The 20,279-nt window shown below is 41.0% G+C and overlaps 1 protein-coding gene across 1 annotated transcript in view; it reads right to left on the reverse strand.

The window, feature by feature from the left end:
• Positions 1-19,353, reverse strand: part of PLCB2 (phospholipase C beta 2) — a 79,226-nt gene extending 59,873 nt beyond the window's left edge. Inside the window, exons 1-2 of the mRNA XM_070756707.1 lie at positions 18,930-19,353; positions 13,481-13,558 (exon numbers count right to left, since the gene is read on the reverse strand). Coding sequence (XP_070612808.1) covers positions 13,481-13,558; positions 18,930-19,013 — 162 coding nt within the window. The 5' untranslated portion in view covers positions 19,014-19,353. The remainder of the gene's footprint in view (positions 1-13,480; positions 13,559-18,929) is intronic.
• Between the last annotated feature and the right edge of the window lie 926 nt (positions 19,354-20,279).

Consider the following 20,279-nt stretch of genomic DNA (forward strand, 5'->3'; position numbering starts at 1 on the left):
GAGGTTGGCTCGCTGTTGTCTCCTGTCCGCGGCTGGGCCCAAGTTGGGGCTCTGGCCTGCGGAGATGAATAAGCTGGTGCCACACCGTGCCCTGAAGAGGAGGAAGGCTCGGCGTCGCTGGAGGATGCATCTAGCCGTGGTAAGTCCTTTTGTAATTCCAAAAGTTCGAGTTGCGTGTGAGTGTCTGCTTGGGGGGAAGAATTTCCATTAGCGGCCGGCTCTTCATTTGGTGTTATGCGCCCCCTTAAATGATCGATGTGCCGCCTCCATGTGCGGCCATCTTCCAGTTGTACAACATAAGATTTTGGAGCCGTTTGTTGCAATATTTTCCCTTTTAGCCAATTCAACCCCCCGTCAAAATTTCTAGCAAAAACAAGTTGCCCTAGATACATACTTCTTTCAGGTGCTATACATGTTTCATCATTTACATTTTGTGTACAATAACGAGGATGCAACCTGTCCAGGGGGGACCTTATTTTTCGACCCATTAAAATCTCTGCTGGGCTTTTGTTTGTGATGGAATTTGGGGTGATATGTTGCATTAATAGGAATTGATCTAATTTGTGTTGTATTTCCCCTGGGCCTGCTCTGCGCAAGGCTTCTTTGGCCACACGTACGTAACGTTCTGCAAGGCCATTAACCCATGGTGAGTAAGGGGATGTGAGTGCGTGTCTGACCCCTAAGTTGCTTAGAAAACACTCAAATTGTCTGGCAGTTAATTGTGGCCCGTTATCTGAAACTAGGATGTCTGGGCACCCATGTGTGGCAAACAAACGATATAATGCTTTGATGGTGGCACAAGTGGTAATGTTTTGCATAGCTATGATTTCCACCCATCTGGAGAAAGCGTCTACCACAATTAAAAAGTTTTGAGTTCCAATAGGCCCTGCGAAGTCAATGTGAATGCGGGACCATGGCCCAGTGGGTCTTTCCCATTCCAGTGGTGTTGTTTTCGGGGGATTGGGTCGTGACTCCTGGCAAGGGTCACAGTTTGCTACCCATTGCTCAATGTCTCTATCTAAACCTGGCCACCACAAGTATCCCCTGGCCAAACTCTTCATTCTAACAATGCCAGGGTGGCCTGCATGCAACATACTTAGTACCTTCTGTTTTAAGGTATTGGGGATGACCACCCTGTCACCCCATAACACGCAACCCCTCAAGTAGGATAATTCCAACCTCTTTGATTTAAAGTCTGACAGTCCTGTTTCCTCCGAGTCTTCCAACCACCCTTTTTGAATACAATTGATTACTCTTAATAATAGTGAATCCTTCTTAGTGTGCTCAGCTACCTCTTTGGCAGTGGTCAGGCAGTTTTCCTCAAGATCTATTAGTAAAACGTCCTCTGAGGGGGTTGGATCTGTGACTAACTCGGGCATGGGGCATCTGCTTAGGCCGTCGGCATGGTTTATTGATTTTCCCCCCTTATGTGTTAGTTGATATTGATATCCTGACAGGAATAGAGCCCATCTTATTAATCTAGGGGACATGAAAGGAGGAGTTGGTTTGTTGGAAGCCAGTAGACCAAGCAGGGGTTTGTGATCTGTTATTAGTTCAAAACTCCTCCCACACAGATAGTAGTGAAATTTCTTAACGCTAGAGACTAGGGCCAATGCCTCTTTGTCCAATTGGCTGTAATTTCTTTCGGCCAAGGACAATGTTTTAGAGAAAAAGGCGATGGGGGCCTCTGTATTGTTTGGCATTATGTGAGCTAATACCCCGCCAACCCCATAAGTCGAAGCATCACACGTGAGCCTTATGGGCAAAGTTGAGCTATATTGAACCACTACGCTTTTAGAGGTCAATAATTGTTTTATTTTATGAAAAGCTTCGCGCTCCATTGTGCCCCAGGTCCAGGGAATTCCCTTCTGCAGCAGTCGGTGTAGAGGTTCTGCTGCCGTTGCCTTCTGTTTCAGAAAGACAGAATAAAAATTAAGAAGGCCCAGAAATGCTTGGAGTTCTGTCTTATTGTTTGGCTCGGGTGCTTTGGTTATGGCCTCTAATTTATCTGCTGTGGGGTGTATTCCCTCACTGGCTATTCTATAGCCCAGGAATTCTATGCTTTTGGCTCCCCACACACATTTGTCTGGTTTTACTTTTAACCCTTTAGCTTGCAGTCTAGCCAACACTTCTCTGATGCGCATGTTTAATTCTACTTGGTTTTTTCCTGATATAAATATATCATCAAAGTAGGGGGTAGTTCCTTTGATACCTGCTAATAACCGTTCCATGAAGCTTTGGAAAATGCCTGGGGCTGTACTGACCCCAAATTGTAGGCGGGTGCATCTGAAAGCACCCCTGTGGGTCACTATGGTCTGGGCCAGGGATGTGGCCTCATCGACTGGAAGCTGTTGGTACGCTTGCGCGAGGTCGATTTTGGAAAAGACTCTCCCTTCCCCCAGGGAATGTAGCAACTGCTGGACTACTGGGATTGGGTATGGATGGTGTTGGAGGGCTTTATTGATAGTGGCTTTGTAGTCTGCACAGATCCTTAAGGAGCCATCAGGTTTAACTGGTGTGACTATGGGGGTTTCCCATGGGCCTTGTTCTACAGGGACTAAGATGCCCTGGGCAATAAGTTTGTCCAATTGGATGTCCAATTTAGGTAAAAGCGGTAGGGGTACCCTGCGAGGCTTAAGTCTGACTGGGGGTACCTTGGGGTCTAGGGAGAAGGAGATAGGGGCCCCATTGTAGGTGCCTAGAGTGGGGCTGAAAACCTCAGGAAATTCTTGTATAATGTTAGGAATGTCAGGTTCAGCATTTATATGACAAAGACCCAATATTTCAATACCCAAGGGAGACATCCACGTTAGCCCCAGGAGGGAGTGTTTGGCTCCCTCAACCACGATTAGAGGAAGAGAATATTCACAATTTTTAAATTTTACAGGCACATCTACTTTCCCCAACACAGGTATGACATTACCTTGAAAATCCCTTATTACTAAAGTTGTGTTAGCAAAATCAGTTTTAAGAAAATTTGGCATATACATTTTGAATTTGTCCCAAGGCATGATAGAATGCTTAGACCCTGTGTCTAATTCTAGGTTACAGGGTTTGTTATTTAAGAGTAGCGAGATGATAATCTTGTTCCCTCCTTTAGAAGTTGCGCAATTTACGTAAGTTTGTGCTTTACCTCGTGCGTAGTCACGGTTAGCGGTGGAGTCGTTTCTTCGATTGAAGCCTCTGGAAAATTTGTTGTCCCGCGGTTGTTGTGACTGGTTGTTGAATCGTTGCTGGCGGGGTGTAGAGAAGGACTCCTCTGGTAGGGGCGCTCTGCATGCCTCGGCGATGTGCCCGCGTCGATTGCAGCGGCGGCAAATGGCGTCCCTGAAGGGGCAGCGCTGTCGTGGGTGATTTCCTCGGCATCCGGGGCATGGGTTGGATGGACGTTGGTATCTGGGTTGTCTGGCTTGCTCGGAAGGCAGCAGGAGACAGGTGTCGTCGTCCGTGGCAGCTGGGCTGAGGTCATCTGGGGTCTCGGCGCGGGAAACAGCAACGGAGATTTTGGAGACGATTTCCTTCTTTTCGTGTTCTTTTAGTTCTTTGGCGGCCGCGTCAGCTACTTCGGCTGTTTGAGCCAGCTTGATAACTGACTGAAGCGTTGGGTCGTCCTCTGTCAGGATTTTGTTTCGGACCGTCGCATTCTTCATTCCAAAAATTAGAGCGTCTGTGAGGCGAGCTTCTGGGCTGTCAAATTTGCACTTTGACAGTACCGTGCGAAGTCTCGTGGCGAATTGATTGATTGTCTCTGACTCACGCTGGGTCATCCTAGAAAATTGATGTCTGTAGACTACGGCAGGCTTCGTTGGTTTGAAGTGGTTTGCGAGTCTTGCTTGGAGGTCGTCCCACGGAACGGATTTAGCCGGGAGCGGGTCGGTGAGCGTTTGGACGAGGTCAAAGATTTCAGTCCCGCAATAGTTTAAGAAAATCGCCCGCTTTCTGTCGTCTTCGGCTTCTCCCATTCCTGCCGCTTCTAGGAAGATTTCAAATTTCGCCATGTAGGCGTCCCAGGACGACTTCTCGGGGTCGAAGTAGTCGGGAGCCCGGCCGATCTGGAGGTGATTCATTCTTGACTCGTGGATTCTTCGTTCTCTCGTCGCCAGTGAAATGAATGAGACTCAGGCAAGAAGTACAAGATGGTTCCGTTTATTCAGCTCTTTTGCAAGTGACTCCAGCAAGGAACGCATCTGAGCTGTCAGTGTCAAAACAGCCCTATTTATACTTTAAAGGCTCACGCCTAAAAGAAACGGCCGTGCGTCTTAGCCAATCAGACGCGGCCAGGGTTTATTCATAGTTAGAGACAGTATTTACAGATTCTTTCTTTTACAGGGTTTTACATTGATTATACAGACTTAACACGTAGTACATACATAACAGCTCGCACAGCCACATTCTGGACTAACTGAAGTCTCCAAACACTTTTCAAGAGTAGCCCCATATAGTAGTAGTAGTAGTAGTAGTAGTAGTAGTAGTAGTAGTAATAATAATAATAATAATAATAATAATAATAATAATAATAATAATTTATTAGATTTGTATGCCGCCCCTCTCTGAAGACTCGGGGGGGCTCACAACATAACAGTAGTGCAGTACATTGCAAATCTAATATTAAATTTTAAAAGTCAATTAAAAACATTAATATAAAATAACCCATATTATAAAATCACAACTATGCTCTCGTACACACTCAACCCAGTTAATCATACTACGGAGGTCAGAGAGACAATGAAGGGGGAGGTAATCCTCCCTACGCCTGGTGACAGAGGTGAGTCTTCAGCATTTTACGGAAGGCGAGGAGGGTGGGGGCTGTTCGGATCTCTGGAGGGAGTTGATTCCAGAGGACCGGGGCTGCCACAGAGAAGGCTCTTCCCCTGGGCCCCGCCAACTGACATTGTTTAGTCGATGGGACCCGGAGAAGACCAACTCTGTGGGACCTAATCGGCCGCTGGGATTCGTGCGGCAGAAGGCGGACTCGTAGGTATTCTGGTCCGATCCCATGTAGGGCTTTATAGGTCATTACCAACACTTTGAATTGTAATCTAATCATCTTTGGGATTGAACTTCAGTGAACATGGATAAGTATACAATATATTTTATCAATTTTTCTATAGGTTTAAATCTAACTAAATTCCACTAGAAGTAGATTCAAATATTTTCTTTATCAGACTTCTAAAATTTTAGCAACCAAGCTAGAAAAAATTGCTGTTCAACGGCTACAGCATATAAAGATCATTTATTGCAAAATGTATTTCTCAGAAGGATGCCTAGGTGCCTAGAAATACAGTGACTACCAGTGACATCTTTTTACATCAAATTTCTGGAGAAATGATGCAAGAGTGCACTGCTGGACCTATTGGCTAGAACAGTGTTTGCCAACCTTGGACTTCAACTCCCAGAATTCCCCAACCAGCGTCCAAATATCTTCAAGTTGCCAAGGTTGGGAAACACTGTGCTAGAATAATACAGACAGCCTTTGACTTATAACAGTTCATTTAGTGACTGTTCAAAGTTACAATGGTACTGAAAAAAGTGACTTATCATCCATTTTCACACAACCACTACAGCATCCCCATGGTAACACGATTAAATTCAGACATTTGTTAACTGACTTGTATTTATGACAGTTGCAGTATCCCAGGATCATGTGATCACCTTTTGGAACATCTGACAAGCAAAGTCAATGGGGAAACCAGATTCACTTAATATCCATATTACTAACTAAACAATGTCGTCTGGTAGGTCCCAGGGGAAGAGCCTTCTCTGTGGTGGCCCCGACCCTCTGGAACAAACTCCCCCCGGAGATTAGAACTGCCCCTACCCTCCTTGCCTTTCATAAACTCCTTAAAACCCACTTTTGCCGCCAGGCATGGGGGAATTGAAATATCTCCCCCAGGCCTATACAATTTATGTATGGTATGTTTGTATGTATGTCTGCTTAATAATGGGGTTTTTTAAATGTTTTTTAAATTATTAGATTTTTTATAAATTGTTTTATTGTGTTGTGAGCTACCCCGAGTCTACAGAGAGCAGCGGCATACAAATCTAATAAATAATAATAATAATAATAATAATAATAATAATAATAATAATAATAATAATTACAGTGATTCCCTTAACAACAGTGGCAAGGAACACTGTAAAACAATTAACATTTTTTTTGTTTTTCCTTAGCAACAGAAATTTGGGGCTCAGTTGTAGTTCATAAGTCAAGGGCCACCTGAAGTACAATAATAAAATAAATCAAAATTGCTGAATATTATGGACAGTAAGTCAATCATAATGAATCGGTTCTGCTGGGTTTCAAGCTATATGCCAGGCAGAAGTTATAGCCATATTGTCAAGCTTTTGAGATTCTTTAATTATATAATAACAACAGTGTTGGAAGAGAATAAAGCCCTTAATGGCATCGGACCAGAATATCTCCGGGACCGCCTTCTGCCGCACGAATCCCAGCGACTAGTTAGGTACCACAGAATTGGCCTTCTCCGGGTCCCGTCGACTAAACAATGTCGTCTGGGGGAACCAGGTGAAGAGCCTTCTCTGTGGTGGCCCCAACCCTCTGGAACTAGCTCCCCCCGGAGATTAGGATTGCACCCACCCTCCTTGCCTTTCGTAAACTCCTTAAAACCCACCTCTGCCGCCAGGCATGGAGGAATTGAGATATCTCCCCCAGGCATATATAATTTATGTATGGTATGTTTGTGTCTTGTTTTGTTTTTAAATAAGTCTTGTTTTTAAATAAGGGTTTTTTTAGATATTTTTAAATATTAGATTTGTTAGTGTACATTGTTTTATTATTGCTGTGAGCCGCCCTGAGTCTACGGAGAGGGGCGGCATACAAATCTAATAAATGAAATGAAATGAAATGAAGGGAGCTTGGAGGCCTTCTAGTCCAGTGTTTCCCAACCTTGGCAACTTGAAGATATCTGGACTTCAACTCCCAGAATTCCCCAGCCAGGATTTCTGGCTTCAAATATCTTCAAGTTGCCAAGGTTGGGAAACACTGTTCTAGTCCAACCCCCTGCTGCTCTAGATAGAAGCTGGTAAGGTGGGGAAAATAAGAAAGTGTTGGATCCTCCTGGCTATAATAGAAGAACATTTCTGTAAATTTGTTGGTGCTCTCTAAGCTTGGCTGCTTGCTTGTGGACATTCCATTGCTAACTGGCTAGCAGCAACAGAGTACCAAGGACTCCACAAACCTATGAAATGCGTGCCACAGGTGGCATGCAACGTCCTCTCTATAGGCACATGAGCCGTCGACCCAGTTCAGCTCCACCAAGCAGATTTGTGTGCCTCCTGTTGTCCAGCTGATCATCGGGTCTCTGCTGCGCATGCACGGGGCAGGGTGTGTGTGAGGGAGTTGTGTGTACACACATGGGAGGCAGGATACATAAGGGAGTTTGCACATACATATTAAGTCGGGGACTAGTCACAGAAAACACAACTTTATTGGTAAGACAGATGACAGAACACAAGAACAGCGAACATGGTAAATGACAGGTTATTTATACCCGGCCCAATCTCAGAACAACCAATTGTTGCCCAGTTCCACTCCCGCCAAAACTTCACAACATTTATTTATCTATCTATCTATCTATCTATCTATCTATCTATCTATCTATCTATCTATCTATCTATCTATCTATCTATCTATCTATTTATTGGGTTTGTATGCCGCCCCTCTCCGCAGACTCGGGGCGGTTAACAACAATGATAAAAACAGCATGTAACAATCCAATTAATAAAACAACTAAAAACCCTTATTATAAAACCAAACAAACACACAAACATACCATGCATAACTTGTAATGGCCTAGGGGGAAGGAATATCTTAACACCCCCATGCCTGGCGGCATAAATGCGTCTTGAGTAGTTTACGAAAGACAGGAAGGGTGGGGGCAGTTCTAATCTCCGGGGGGAGTTGGTTCCAGAGGGCCGGGGCCGCCACAGAGAAGGCTCTTCCCCTGGGGCCTGCCACACAACATTGTTTAGTCAACGGGACCTGGAGAAGGCCAACTCTGTGGGACCTTATCGGTCGCTGGGTTTCGTGCGGTAGCAGGCGGGTCCGGAGGTAATCTGGTCCAATGCCATGTAGGGCTTTAATGGTCATGACCAACACTTTGAATTGTGACCGGAAACTGATCGGCAGCCAATGCAAGCCACGGAGTGTTGAAGAAATGTGGGCGAATCTTGGAAGCCCCACGATGGCTCTTGCGGCTGCGTTCTGCACGATCTGAAGTTTCCGAACACTTTTCAAAGGTAGCCCCATGTAGAGATAGAGAGTGGCCAATGAGATAGCAGCATGCAATCTCTGGGCAGATACATTACAATACATGCATGGGGTGGGGTGCATTTGAAGGGTTCACACACGCATGTGCAAAACAGAAGCCGATTGTTCCTATCGCTGCTACCAGTGCGCTGTGCACAAGGCTTCAGATGTCTTCCATGTGCATGCACCCCAGTGTGTTTTTGCTTCTGTGCATGTGCAGGAAGCAGAATCTCACAAATGTGCGCGTGCATGAGATTTTGGCTATTTTTTCCCCTTCCGTGCATGCGCAAAAGCGAAAATCACTGTAATCTCTCTCGTGTACACATCGTCTAGCAAGATTTTGCTTCCTGCACATGAAGCAAAAAAACACTGGATTGTGTGTGCACACACGCAAGACACCTGAAGCTGTACATGCAGCTGAACTTTTGCTACCAGTGCAGTGTCCTTTACTGCACCCATTACTGGTGCAAGGGGTGTTGGGTATATTTGGGGGAGCGCATGCATATTTGCGTGCATACACTTTGAGCACTCTGTCCAGAAAAGATTAGCCATCCCTGATCTAGAAGAGAACGACATGGGAAAAACAAAGAAGCATTGGCCACTTGTGGTTCCAACAGAAGAGAGTTTTATTTTATTTTATTTTATTTATTTTTTATTTCATTTATTTATTTTGTCCAATACACAATGAGAGTTTTAGTGGGTATATATATCTATATACACATAGTAAAATACATGATGAAGGTTATAGAGGAGATACTCATAGTAAAATATATCTAGGAAAGAATAGAAGAGAAGTTATAGGAATAGAAGAAAGGTATAGGAGATATAGGAGAGCAATAGGACAGGGTACGGAAGGCACTGATCTCTTAGGAATCTGGGTAGGTCAACTGTAGATAATCTAAGGGTAAAGTGTTGGGGGTTTGGGGATGACACTATGGAGTCCGGTAATGAGTTCCAAGCTTCGACAACTCGGTTACTGAAGTCATATTTTTTACAGTCAAGTTTGGAGCGGTTAATATTAAGTATAAATCTGTTGTGTGCTCTTGTGTTGTTGTGGTTGAAGCTGAAGTAGTTGCCGACAGGCAGGACGTTGCAGCATATGATCTTGTGGGCAATACTTAGATCTTGTTTAAGGCGTCTTAGTTCTAGGCGCAGGATTGAAAGTCTAGTCTCGTAGGGTATTCTATTTTGAGTGGAGGAGTGAAGGGCTCTTCTGCTGAAGTATCTTTGGACATTTTCAAGGATGTTAATGTCTGTGATGCTATATGGGTTCCAAACAGATGAGCTGTATTCGAGGATGGGTCTGGCAAAAGTTTTGTAAGCTCTGGTAAGCAGTGTGAGATTGCCAGAGCAGAAGCTACATAGGTTTACAACTCTTGAAGCCTTCTTGGCTATGTTGTTGCAGTGGGCTTTGGCACTTAGCTCTTTTGTTATTAGTATACCGAGGTCATTAAACTAGTGGGGATTATCTGTGATAATTTTCTAGAGTTGCAGTCATGAGTGCAAAATGCAAAACGGCGTCTCTTTGATTTACTTATTTGTTTATTTAAAAACAGAACCAGCAAACGTTGTTATACCTCTATTTTTTAAAAAAGAAAACAATTTTTATTAAAGTTTAAAACTTAAAAGAAAATATAGACATATAAAAAGACAAAACACAAAAGAGAAAACATTAAAAAAAAGCAAACAGATACATACACATAACAATAAATACATTTACAAAAACAATATTATATTGAACACCTTCCTTACATTCTTTTGTTTTCTTGTTTTGGCAAATACACTCGGTAAAAAAGAAAAGGTTTTGGTGATTAATTTCTCTGAATATATACATCTGTTATCATTCCTACTGCCTTATCTTAATCATTAATATCAGAGTTCATGTAATTAAAATAGTCAACTTCAATATATAATTTTTTTTTTTAAAAAAAGATATTTTAAAATTCTTAAATTTCTGGATATTTGTAATTCAAATACTTTTAGTTTTCCTTCCTCTAAAGAGTTTGGAGAGGCAGCTGGAGGCAGCTGCAGCACATCACAGAGGCAGCTGCAAAAAGAAATCCAAAAATTTGAAAAAGAGATTCATGACCATCTAAAAACACCATGTAACTATGACCGGGACCTAATATTATTCAGGTGTCCAGGATTTGATAAACAAAATATTAAGTGAGATGAACATTCAGGTAGATCTCTTCCAGAATTTTGTTTTGCTATTCTAAAATTTAACACTTTCCTCAGCTCCCGCTATATGGCCAACAAACAGTGCACACTTCACATGTGGGCTATTACTCAAGCGTTAGATACTGCAGAGAAGGAAGTCACTGCAAACCACAGCCTTTGACTTTCTGCTAGAAAGCAGTAGTAAGCGAGCAAAATATTATGCAAACTTGACAGCTCTGTTTTTGTGCAGTTTTTCTTTGAACTGAGAAATAATTGAATCCCTTTCCTATGCGTTATTTCTGGTCCAGCATAACATCATCTAATCACCACATCTCAAACACATATCTTTTTCTGTTCTTGTTATATCTGTGGATCTCTTTGGTTCACATCTTCAAACCATGTTTTCATTTTTCTTCCCCTTTTATGCATTACATTTTTAAAAAATGTGCTTGGTATTTTTCAAGGCTGACAGTCAAAATCCCTATACCTCGCCTCTGTCAAGAAGCATTACATGCTTGCTGTCCAAATAGGCCCAGAGAGAAGAATAATCATAAAAACTCTTCTTCCAACACATGCAGAAATTAAAATAAAACCCCAGTGATGTAGTTGAAAATCTAGTATGTTAAAGCTGCTATCGTCATAAAGTAACCTCAGTTTAGGTAAGGCTATTCAAGGGGCTTTAGCTTCCCATAAATATTTTCTCATCCACTTATTTATCTGTGTAAAATATCTAATATGAATTAATATTGGAATCTCCCTAGAATAGGGCTGTCAAACTCCTGTCCGACTGGCTGGATGTGTCATGTACTGGCCACATGCACGCCCAGTTTAATGAAGGGTGTGTGTGTCCTGATACATCACATCATGCTACCAGGACAATGTCAATTTGACATACCTGCCCTAGAATACTCATTAATCTATGCAGTATCCGTTTTTATGACATTAATCTTTCCCCAAAGACTTAATGGGAATTTTAACCACCATTAACTTATCTCTTAAAATTGTATGTATACATCTGGATATATTTCAGGCAATGGCAAATCACTTCTGAAAACCCTTAGCAAGAAAACTGCAGGGATATACCTGCTGGACAATCTCCAAGAACTGGACATGATTCAATGGAAGAAAACAAAACAACATATTTGACATACATGGAGAAAGATATAGAGGTAGCTGTCAACTTATGACCATTTTTTTAGTGACTGTCGATGTTAAGACCGCCTCTGGAAAAGTGATTTGTGACCTGTTTTTGAAGTTATTATTATTATTATTATTTATTAGATTTGTATGCTGCCCCTCTCCGAGGACTCGAAGCGGCTCACAACAAAAATACCATGTCACAAATCCAATATATTAAAACACATTAAAACCCATTATTTAAAAAACCATACACTCAAACAGACCATACACAATTCTACCATAGCCTTAGCATAGCCTAAGGGCAACTCAGTTATGCCTGGCGACATAGGTCGGTTTTGAGTAGCTTACGAAAGGCAAGGAGGGTGGGGGCGGTTCTAATCTCCGGGGGGAGTTGATTCCAGAGGGCCAGGGCTGTCACAGAGAAGGCTCTTCCCCTGGTTCCCGCCAGACGACATCAACGGGACCCAGAGCAGGCCGATTCTGTGGGACCTTATCGGCCGCTGGGATTCGTGCGGCAGAAGACGGTCCTGAAGTTATAACCATCACAAATTTCAACTCCAATTGTGTTGTATTTTGAGGGTTAACTGTAAGCATATGCATTTTATAAAGTCAGTGGGTAGTATATATAAATATTATAGTAAATTCAAAAAGCAACAAATTAAATGTGTTTGAGCCATTAGTGTAACCAGAATATAAACCATAATAAAAGCTATAAGCTTTGTTGATAACACTGCATGATTATCAAGAACAGTGATAATATAATTAGTATATAAAAACAATTTATATTCAGTATCAAGTGCCACTACACTTTTATGTTCTGGAGACAAATAGGAAATGCCAATTGTTCAAAAACCAGTGATATCATTGCTGAGTGGCACAAATATGTAATTATAACCCAATACACAAAATATATATAACCCAATACACAAAATGGAAGTCCATATCTTCCTAGCAAACATGTTATAAATTCAGCCTGAACCATGTCATATAAAATTTCATTATTTTTGTTGTATCAAATGATAATGCCAAAAATTTACAGCTTCTCCAGATTACCAATATTTCTGGCTGAAACATTTTGGGGTATTCAAATTGTTCTGAGCATAGAAATCCTCCCCCTCACTTTAAATATTATTGTTTTAAATGTTTGATGTGAGTGGTTTGTGTCTTTTTTTATAACAAAAATGAATTTTAATCTTATTTTCCAATTGTTCAAAATTAGTGTCTCTAAATCTCGTTTTTACTAAGATGAAAGCAAGAATGGGTGTCTTGATAGATATTTTATGCTTACCGCAGTGACTTAATGTCTTGGTAGAACTTCAATTTTTAAAAAATAATTCAATTATTCTACAAAACGTTAATCTCTTAAAAGACAAATATTAAAATGCCATCTAAATTTAGCTGAACTGTAATTGCTAAAATTCACAGTCAGAGTCCCTAGAGTACAGTCTGCAATTGTAACAAGGCCTAATGATCTACCAAAACAGAAGAACTAAAAATAATCTAACCCAAAACAATTTTAATGTGTTTATTTTCAACATTTTGGATAACAATGCCAAATATTTCTACTATATATGCTTTACAATGCCTTCCAATTTTAAGGATAAGTATTTTTCTCTATATGAGGATCTTAAATTAAAATGTCCAGCACAGAGTATGCAGTCTGCTGATAATTTTCAGAGAACAGCTATGATATATTTTAGGAGTTTGATTCGTTTCTCAAAACATTTACTGTAGTGCAGTGTTTCCCAACCTTGGCAACTTGAAGATATCTGGACTTCAGCTCCCAGAATTCCTCAGCCAGCGAATGCTGGCTGGGGAATTCTGGGAGTTGAAGTCCAAATATCTTCAAGTTGCCAAGGTTGGGAAACACTGCCATAGTGTATAATGTGGTTTCTGGCATTCAGGACTTACCTTATTTTGAAATGTCCAATACAGATAAAATCCTTTTGGATCCACCCGTAGAATGACAGGGTGTGCATTTGCAGATTCCTGATGATGAAAAAGATGCAAAGTTCAAAAGTCTTAATTTATACATTTTTTTAAAAAAAATTAGGTAAGAAACAAAGAAAACGAATACAGATGGCTCTCAACTGATAACCATTCATTTAGTGACCATTCAAAGTTACAGCGGCACTGAAAAAGTTATTTATGACCATTTTTCACACTTACCACTATTGCCGCATCCCTGTAGTCACGTGATCAAAATTCAGAAAACTCAAAATGTGACCGGGTGCCCCCCCCAACTGTCCTAACTCTGAATTCAGGCCATACATAGATGGGTCCATTATAACTTCAAATGGGCACTAAGCAACCAGTTATAATGGAGGATTTCCAGTTCCACTGATCAGTTAGTTCCTGACATGTTCCATGTTAACAACTTTATTGAGCATTATCTGAAACGCTGAAATTGTCTTAATTCGGAATATATCTTTCATCTTCTAACATAGGTATTGTCATTGTACCATACAGTATAAATCAGTGATGGCAAACCATTTTTTCCTCGGGGTGCTGAAAGAGCATGTGTGTACGCTATCACGCATGCGCGAATGCCCACACCCATAATTCAATGCTTGGGGAAGCAAAAACAGCTTCTCCCACCCCATAGAGTCCCTCCGGAGGCTGGAATGGCCTGTTTCCCAACTTCTGGTGGGCCCAGTAGGCTTGTTTTTGCCCTACCCATGCTTCAAAGTCTTCCCTAGAGCCAGGGAGGATAAAAATGCCCTCCCCTATCCCCCATAGGCTCTGGAAGGCAAAACCACCTTCCCAGAGCCTCTGTGCAAGCCAAAAATCAGCTGGCCGGCACACATATGCACGTTGGAGCTGAGCTAGGCCAATGGCTCGCGTGCCAGCAAATATGGCTCCGCATGCCACCTGTGGCACCCGCACCATAGGTTCTCAATCACTGGTATAAATGCTATGAGGAGAATTGCACTGATCTGCTTCAAAGGTTGAGATGGCATTTCACCCAAAGAAACAATTACAGCGAATGTTTGCAAATGATAAGATTGTTACAGCCACTTTAGTCCAAGTGACAGCTTGTTCCAGCTTGAACCTAAGCAATAAAACCCAAATTGGTTGTTAGTAGATTAACGGGGTGATGCTGCCAACATATCCATCTTTCTTTTTGCTTGCTCTCTGCTTATTTAATGTTTTATATTAATATAAATAATATTATATTTGCATTATTATATTTATGAGTTTAATTGCAGGCTGCCCAGAGTCTTTGTAGAGTGTCCAGGATGTGAGGGGTCAGTAAATATTTTCCCCGCCCTCTTTTTGACTCATGTAGTACGAGCCAAATGGAAGGCAGGTTGACAGCGATTGTTTTTTCTACAGTTCTGATTATCCTCTTAATAATCAGACTGTGTCGGTCCTGTTGGGTTGCAGCACCAAACCAGACAGTTATAGAGGTGCAGATTACAAACTCAATGATTCCTTGGGCAGTTTGAGCTTCCTGAGCTGGCGCAGAAAGAACACTCTTTGTTGTGCTTTTTTGATGATGTTTTTGATGTTAGGTGACCATTTTAGGTCTTGAGATATGATAGAACCTAGAAATTTGAAGGTCTCTACTGTTGATACTGTGTTGTCTAGTATTGTGAGAGATGGAAGGGTGGAAGGGTTTCTCCTAAAGTCTACCACCATTTCTACAATTTTGAGTGTGTTCAGTTCTAGGTTGTTCTGGTCACACCACAAGGATAGTTGTTCAACTTCCCATCTGTATGCAGATTCACCATTGTCTTGAATGAGTCTGATCACTGTTGTATCATCTGAAAACTTCGGTAGTTTAAAGGATGGATCATTTGAGATGCAGTCATTAGTGTATAGAGAGAAGAGAAGTGGTGAGAGTACACAGACTAGAGGGGGCACCTGTGCTAATTGTACAGATATGTGATGTGATTTTTCCTAGCTTCACCTGCTGCTTCCTGTCTGTTAGGAAGCTTGTGATCCACTTACAAGTGTGTTCAGGTACCACTAGCTGATTTACTTTGGTTAATATACATTTACTTAATAAAATAAATAAAATGTTTGCAAAGCTGGTCCATGAAGTGGTAAAAATAACGTAGCTAATTTCAGTGCATTTGTTCCCAATGCAATATCTAAAACAGATATAAATAGACAGAGATAGGGAGATAAAATATACTGATTCAGCTTCCTCATTATTGAGCAATGATAATTCTCAAGAAGTTTGAAGAGGGGGGAAAAGGGAGATTCTATACATTCTTGTATACGGCACACATCTTCTTGATTATCAAGTGTATCCATTTAATCACGTTAGAATATAGTGTTTCCGTTTAAAATAAGGCAGCCCTTTGCTTTTAAGAATGTATTTTTGATTTCAAGGGCTGTTCAGTCTGAGTCAAGTTTATTGATAGGAAAGCATCAAGGCGGAAGAGCAAACATTGAGAAGTGGCCTTCCACAGTCACAACACAGTGGAACATCCAGCACGTGTATGCAATCTTTTTTTCTCACTATGATAAGATGTGCTGTATTTCTATACAAATTATAATCATCATTTCTAAAATGGAATCTTTACACTCCCTCAGCAGATGTAGCCTTTGTGCAAGCCTGCCCTCTTCTGCCCTGTTTCGTTAGAATTCTCTCTTTAGTGGAAAGTACACTAAGGACAACCATGCCAGAATTTAGCAATCATATGCAAAGCACGGGGTGAGTGGGGGGAGTAAGCAGTAAGTAAAGGAAATAAAAGGAGGCGGGTAAGTGAAAAGGAAACACAGCTAAATCCAGTTTACACAAAAACATTCATTACATCTTCCCAAAGTTTTCTATCCTTGTAAGCTAGCCTTTAGCATTTTATCATATCTAAATTCATACATTTGTGTGTGTGTGTGTGTGTGTGTGTGTGTGTGTGTGTGTGATTTACATTTCTCATCTCTCTTTTTGGACTCTATCCAACTACAACATTCATGGTCCTCCTCTTACTACCAACATAGAAACATAGAAGACTGATGGCAGAAAAAGACCTCATGTCTAGTCTGTCCTTACACTATTTCCTGTATTTTATCTTAGGATGGATATATGTTTATCCCAGGCATGTTTAAATTCAGTTACTGTGGATTTACCAACCACGTCTGCTGGAAGTTTGTTCCAAGGATCTACTACTCGTTCAGCAAAATAATATTTTATCACATTGATTCTGATCTTTCCTCCAACTAACTTCAGATTGTATCCCCTTGTTCTTGTGTTCACTTTCCTATTAAAAACACTTCCCTCCTGAACCTTATTTAACCCTTTAACATATTTAAATGTTTCAATCATGTCCCTCCTTTTCCTTCTGTCCTCCAGACTATACAGATTGAGTTCATTAAGTCTTTCCTGATACATTTTATGCTTAAGACCTTCCCCCATTCTTGTAGCCCGTCTTTGGACCCGTTCAGTTTTGTCAATATCTTTTTGTAGGTGAGGTCTCCAGAACTGAACACAGTATTCCAAATGTGGTCTCACCAGCGCTCTATATAGCGGGATCACAATCTCCCTCTTCTTGCTCTTGCTCTTCTTTCTTGTATTTCTTTTGCATTAAATCCTCATCCATTCTATTAACATTATCAAACTTTTGTTATTTGCCACAGACCATATGCCGCTCACCATCATTCTGCACATATTGCATGTCTTAAAACATCTCCAGATATTTTTTCCCAACTTTAGACAACATTCCACCAATGTGTACAGAATCATCAATTACTCAGTTTCCCCCAAAATAAGACATCCCCAGATAATAAGCCCAATTGGGCTTTTGAATGCATAGAAATAAGGACAAGAGTTTATTTTGGGTTTCAAAAAAATAATAAGATAGTGGGAAAACACAGTTTTGGGAAAACACAGTTGCTAATTCTTCATTATAGGCATATAACTTAAAAAACATTCAATACCTCATGGCTATTCCTTATCCAAGCCATCATTTCGATGGGATTACACAATCTAGATAATATACTGTACATTGCACAGCATTTGGGTTCTCAGGAGTGAAGGGCTACCAAAATTTTTACTACCACACTGTGGGCGTGGCTTATGAAGGACTCCCTGCATTTTCTTTCAACATCTTTCAGTGCAATTTGGGCGCTCTGGGGCGGAGCTCCACTTTTGCTACCCCACTGCGTTCTCCCCGGCCCCCCGGTCCGGGCAGTAGCCCACCCCTGGTTCTCAGCCAGCAAAATGCCATTGTCTTCATAAAAAGATACACACAAATTCACATTTGTAACAAGCATATGTCTAATGTCCGCATATGCATTCCTTATATATTTATTCATGCATACACTAAACAACCAATACATTATTCCCTGTACAATGTTGAATAATTCACTAAGCATTCTATTTATTCTCATGCACGCTTTATTTCTATCATATACTGCTTTGTGTTATTCCACAGCTAAGCTATGATACTACGGAGATTATGTGACTGGTAGAAAATATTAATAATTTATTACCCTTTTAGGAATGTGTCTTAAAGTACACTGGTAGATTCAAGGGATTATCTTTAAATGTTGAAGATGTGAATCTAATATTGACTTATATACCAAAATACTGGAATTTGATTGTTTATCAAGTTTGGCGAGTGAGGAGGCAAAGAGAACTATATTAAGATATTGTAAAATTTACTATATATAGATGCCAACGAATGATTGTTGCACATAGGTATTCTATTTGTTTTGCAAAAGGCAATATTTGTTACTAATCAAAGAATGGGGCAATACACTTTTTATTATTACACTTTTTATTATTGACATTTTCTGCAAAATAAACATTCTACAACCTTGAAAACTGTGGAAATACGAAGAACCATACTAGATTCCTTGTTGACTAATGGACTTTAGTTATTACCCTTTAAACATAGAGCGTTTTCATCTAAAGCATGATTGATATCAATGCAATCCTTTTGTGCTTTCTTTTGAGAAGGATTTGAAAATCGCATTTAATCTTAATTTTACAAGTTGTATCATTAAGGAAATAAAAAATTGGGATGCTGAGTAATACACATGACCACAGATTGATATGACTATGTCTTGGTAAGTATTATATATAAAGAAATTTACTTATTAATAGGCCTCCATCCAAAATCTCTTAAATCTCTCTGTCAGGGTGATACAAAAGGAAGCAATTCATCAACCCAGGGACAAATTTGTACTGTACTGTCTGTATATCATCTCAGTCTCTTTCTAGGGGCTATTAAAGGCCCTGCTGTTTCTGAAACTGACAAAATTGGAACCAGAGATTGTCCTCAATTTGCTAAGACGAAAGCCACCTTAACCCACAACCAAGGATGTTCAATACACCAAGTATGTGATCCAGATTCCAATGGTTTTTCTCCTATGTCCATATCAAAGCGAGAAGTGCAGTGGTACTTACGTCATCCCATTTGATAAAGCGTTCACCTTCAGTCATGTACTTCTTCACATTAGGAGGGGTCAGGATAGGTGTAAGCATTGACATTCTGGCATTCCACCTCCCCCCAAGTTTGGGCAGGGTGTGTGGGGGGGTGTCTCTCTTCCTCTGTCTTCTTTCTGCCTTTCGGGGCTTCTCCTCACATGGTGCTCGCTGTTATTTCAGGAACCATGATGCTTTATAGGCAGGGAAAATGCTTCAGTGGCTTCCAAAGACAAACCTTGAGCTCCTGATCTGCATAGGCAAACGATGGGCTTTCTAAAGCAGACAGGTAAACGCTGAAAAAAAATCCAGAAACGGCAGGCTAGGTAGACAGACGCGATCAACAGGAACCATCAACTGCAGAAAAGAAACCAACTAGCAAGGGTTTCCTGCTCTCAACTTCCTCATCGAAGCTTCTGCTTCTCTCTTCGGCAATTCAGAAATTATTTCAACATTCCTTTCCTTTCCGAGGCTTCGTATTCATTTCTCAAAATTAAAACATTGTGGCAGGGAATTCCAACAGCCCTTCTCAGTACTCGGGGAGTTAGAAGGTTTGTAGGTCCTGTATAGCCAGAGAGTATGACAATGAAAAAAAGCCAAGATACTTGGTTAACTAGCTGCTCTGTTTCTATTTGAGAAACTTGAGTCATCATTGTTCCCTTCCTTTATTAACTGTGGCCTCTTCGTGAAGTGTGGCTACTGCTTGACTATTTAATGCTTCTCAAACCTGGCAACTTTAAGATGTGTGGACCTCAATTCCCAGAATTTTTTGAAAGTTCAGGGTTGCGTTCAGCGTTTGGAGTTTTGACGTCACCGGCAGGTTGCTAAGGACGCCAAGGTGATCACTTCCTGGATTCCATGGAATCCAGGAAGTGATCACCTTGGCATCCTTAGCAACCTGCCGGTATACGTGACGTCAAAACTCTGCCCTCGGAATCTCTTGGTGGGATTACCCATTCGGGTTCGGGTTCGGTTCGGGTTCAGCTGAATTTTGCATAAAGTTCATCCGAACTTGCTGAACCTGAACACCGTTGGGTTCGCCCATCACTAATTATAGCAATAGCACTTAGACTTATAGTGTTTTACTATATACTCTTTACTAGAAGAACCCTCCACTCCTCCACTCGCAACAGAATACCCTATGCAACTAGATTTACAATCCTAGGTATAGAAAGCTTAGAACCACATTGTCTTAAACACGACCTAAGCATAGCCCTTAAAATCATCTGCTACAACGTCCTTTCTGTCAATGACTACTTCAGCTTCAACCACAACAACACATGAGCACACAACAGATACAAATTTAAAAGTAAACCGCGCCAAACTTGACTG

This window comes from Erythrolamprus reginae, chromosome 1 (assembly GCF_031021105.1).
Source record: "Erythrolamprus reginae isolate rEryReg1 chromosome 1, rEryReg1.hap1, whole genome shotgun sequence".
Classification (NCBI taxonomy): domain Eukaryota; kingdom Metazoa; phylum Chordata; class Lepidosauria; order Squamata; family Dipsadidae; genus Erythrolamprus; species Erythrolamprus reginae.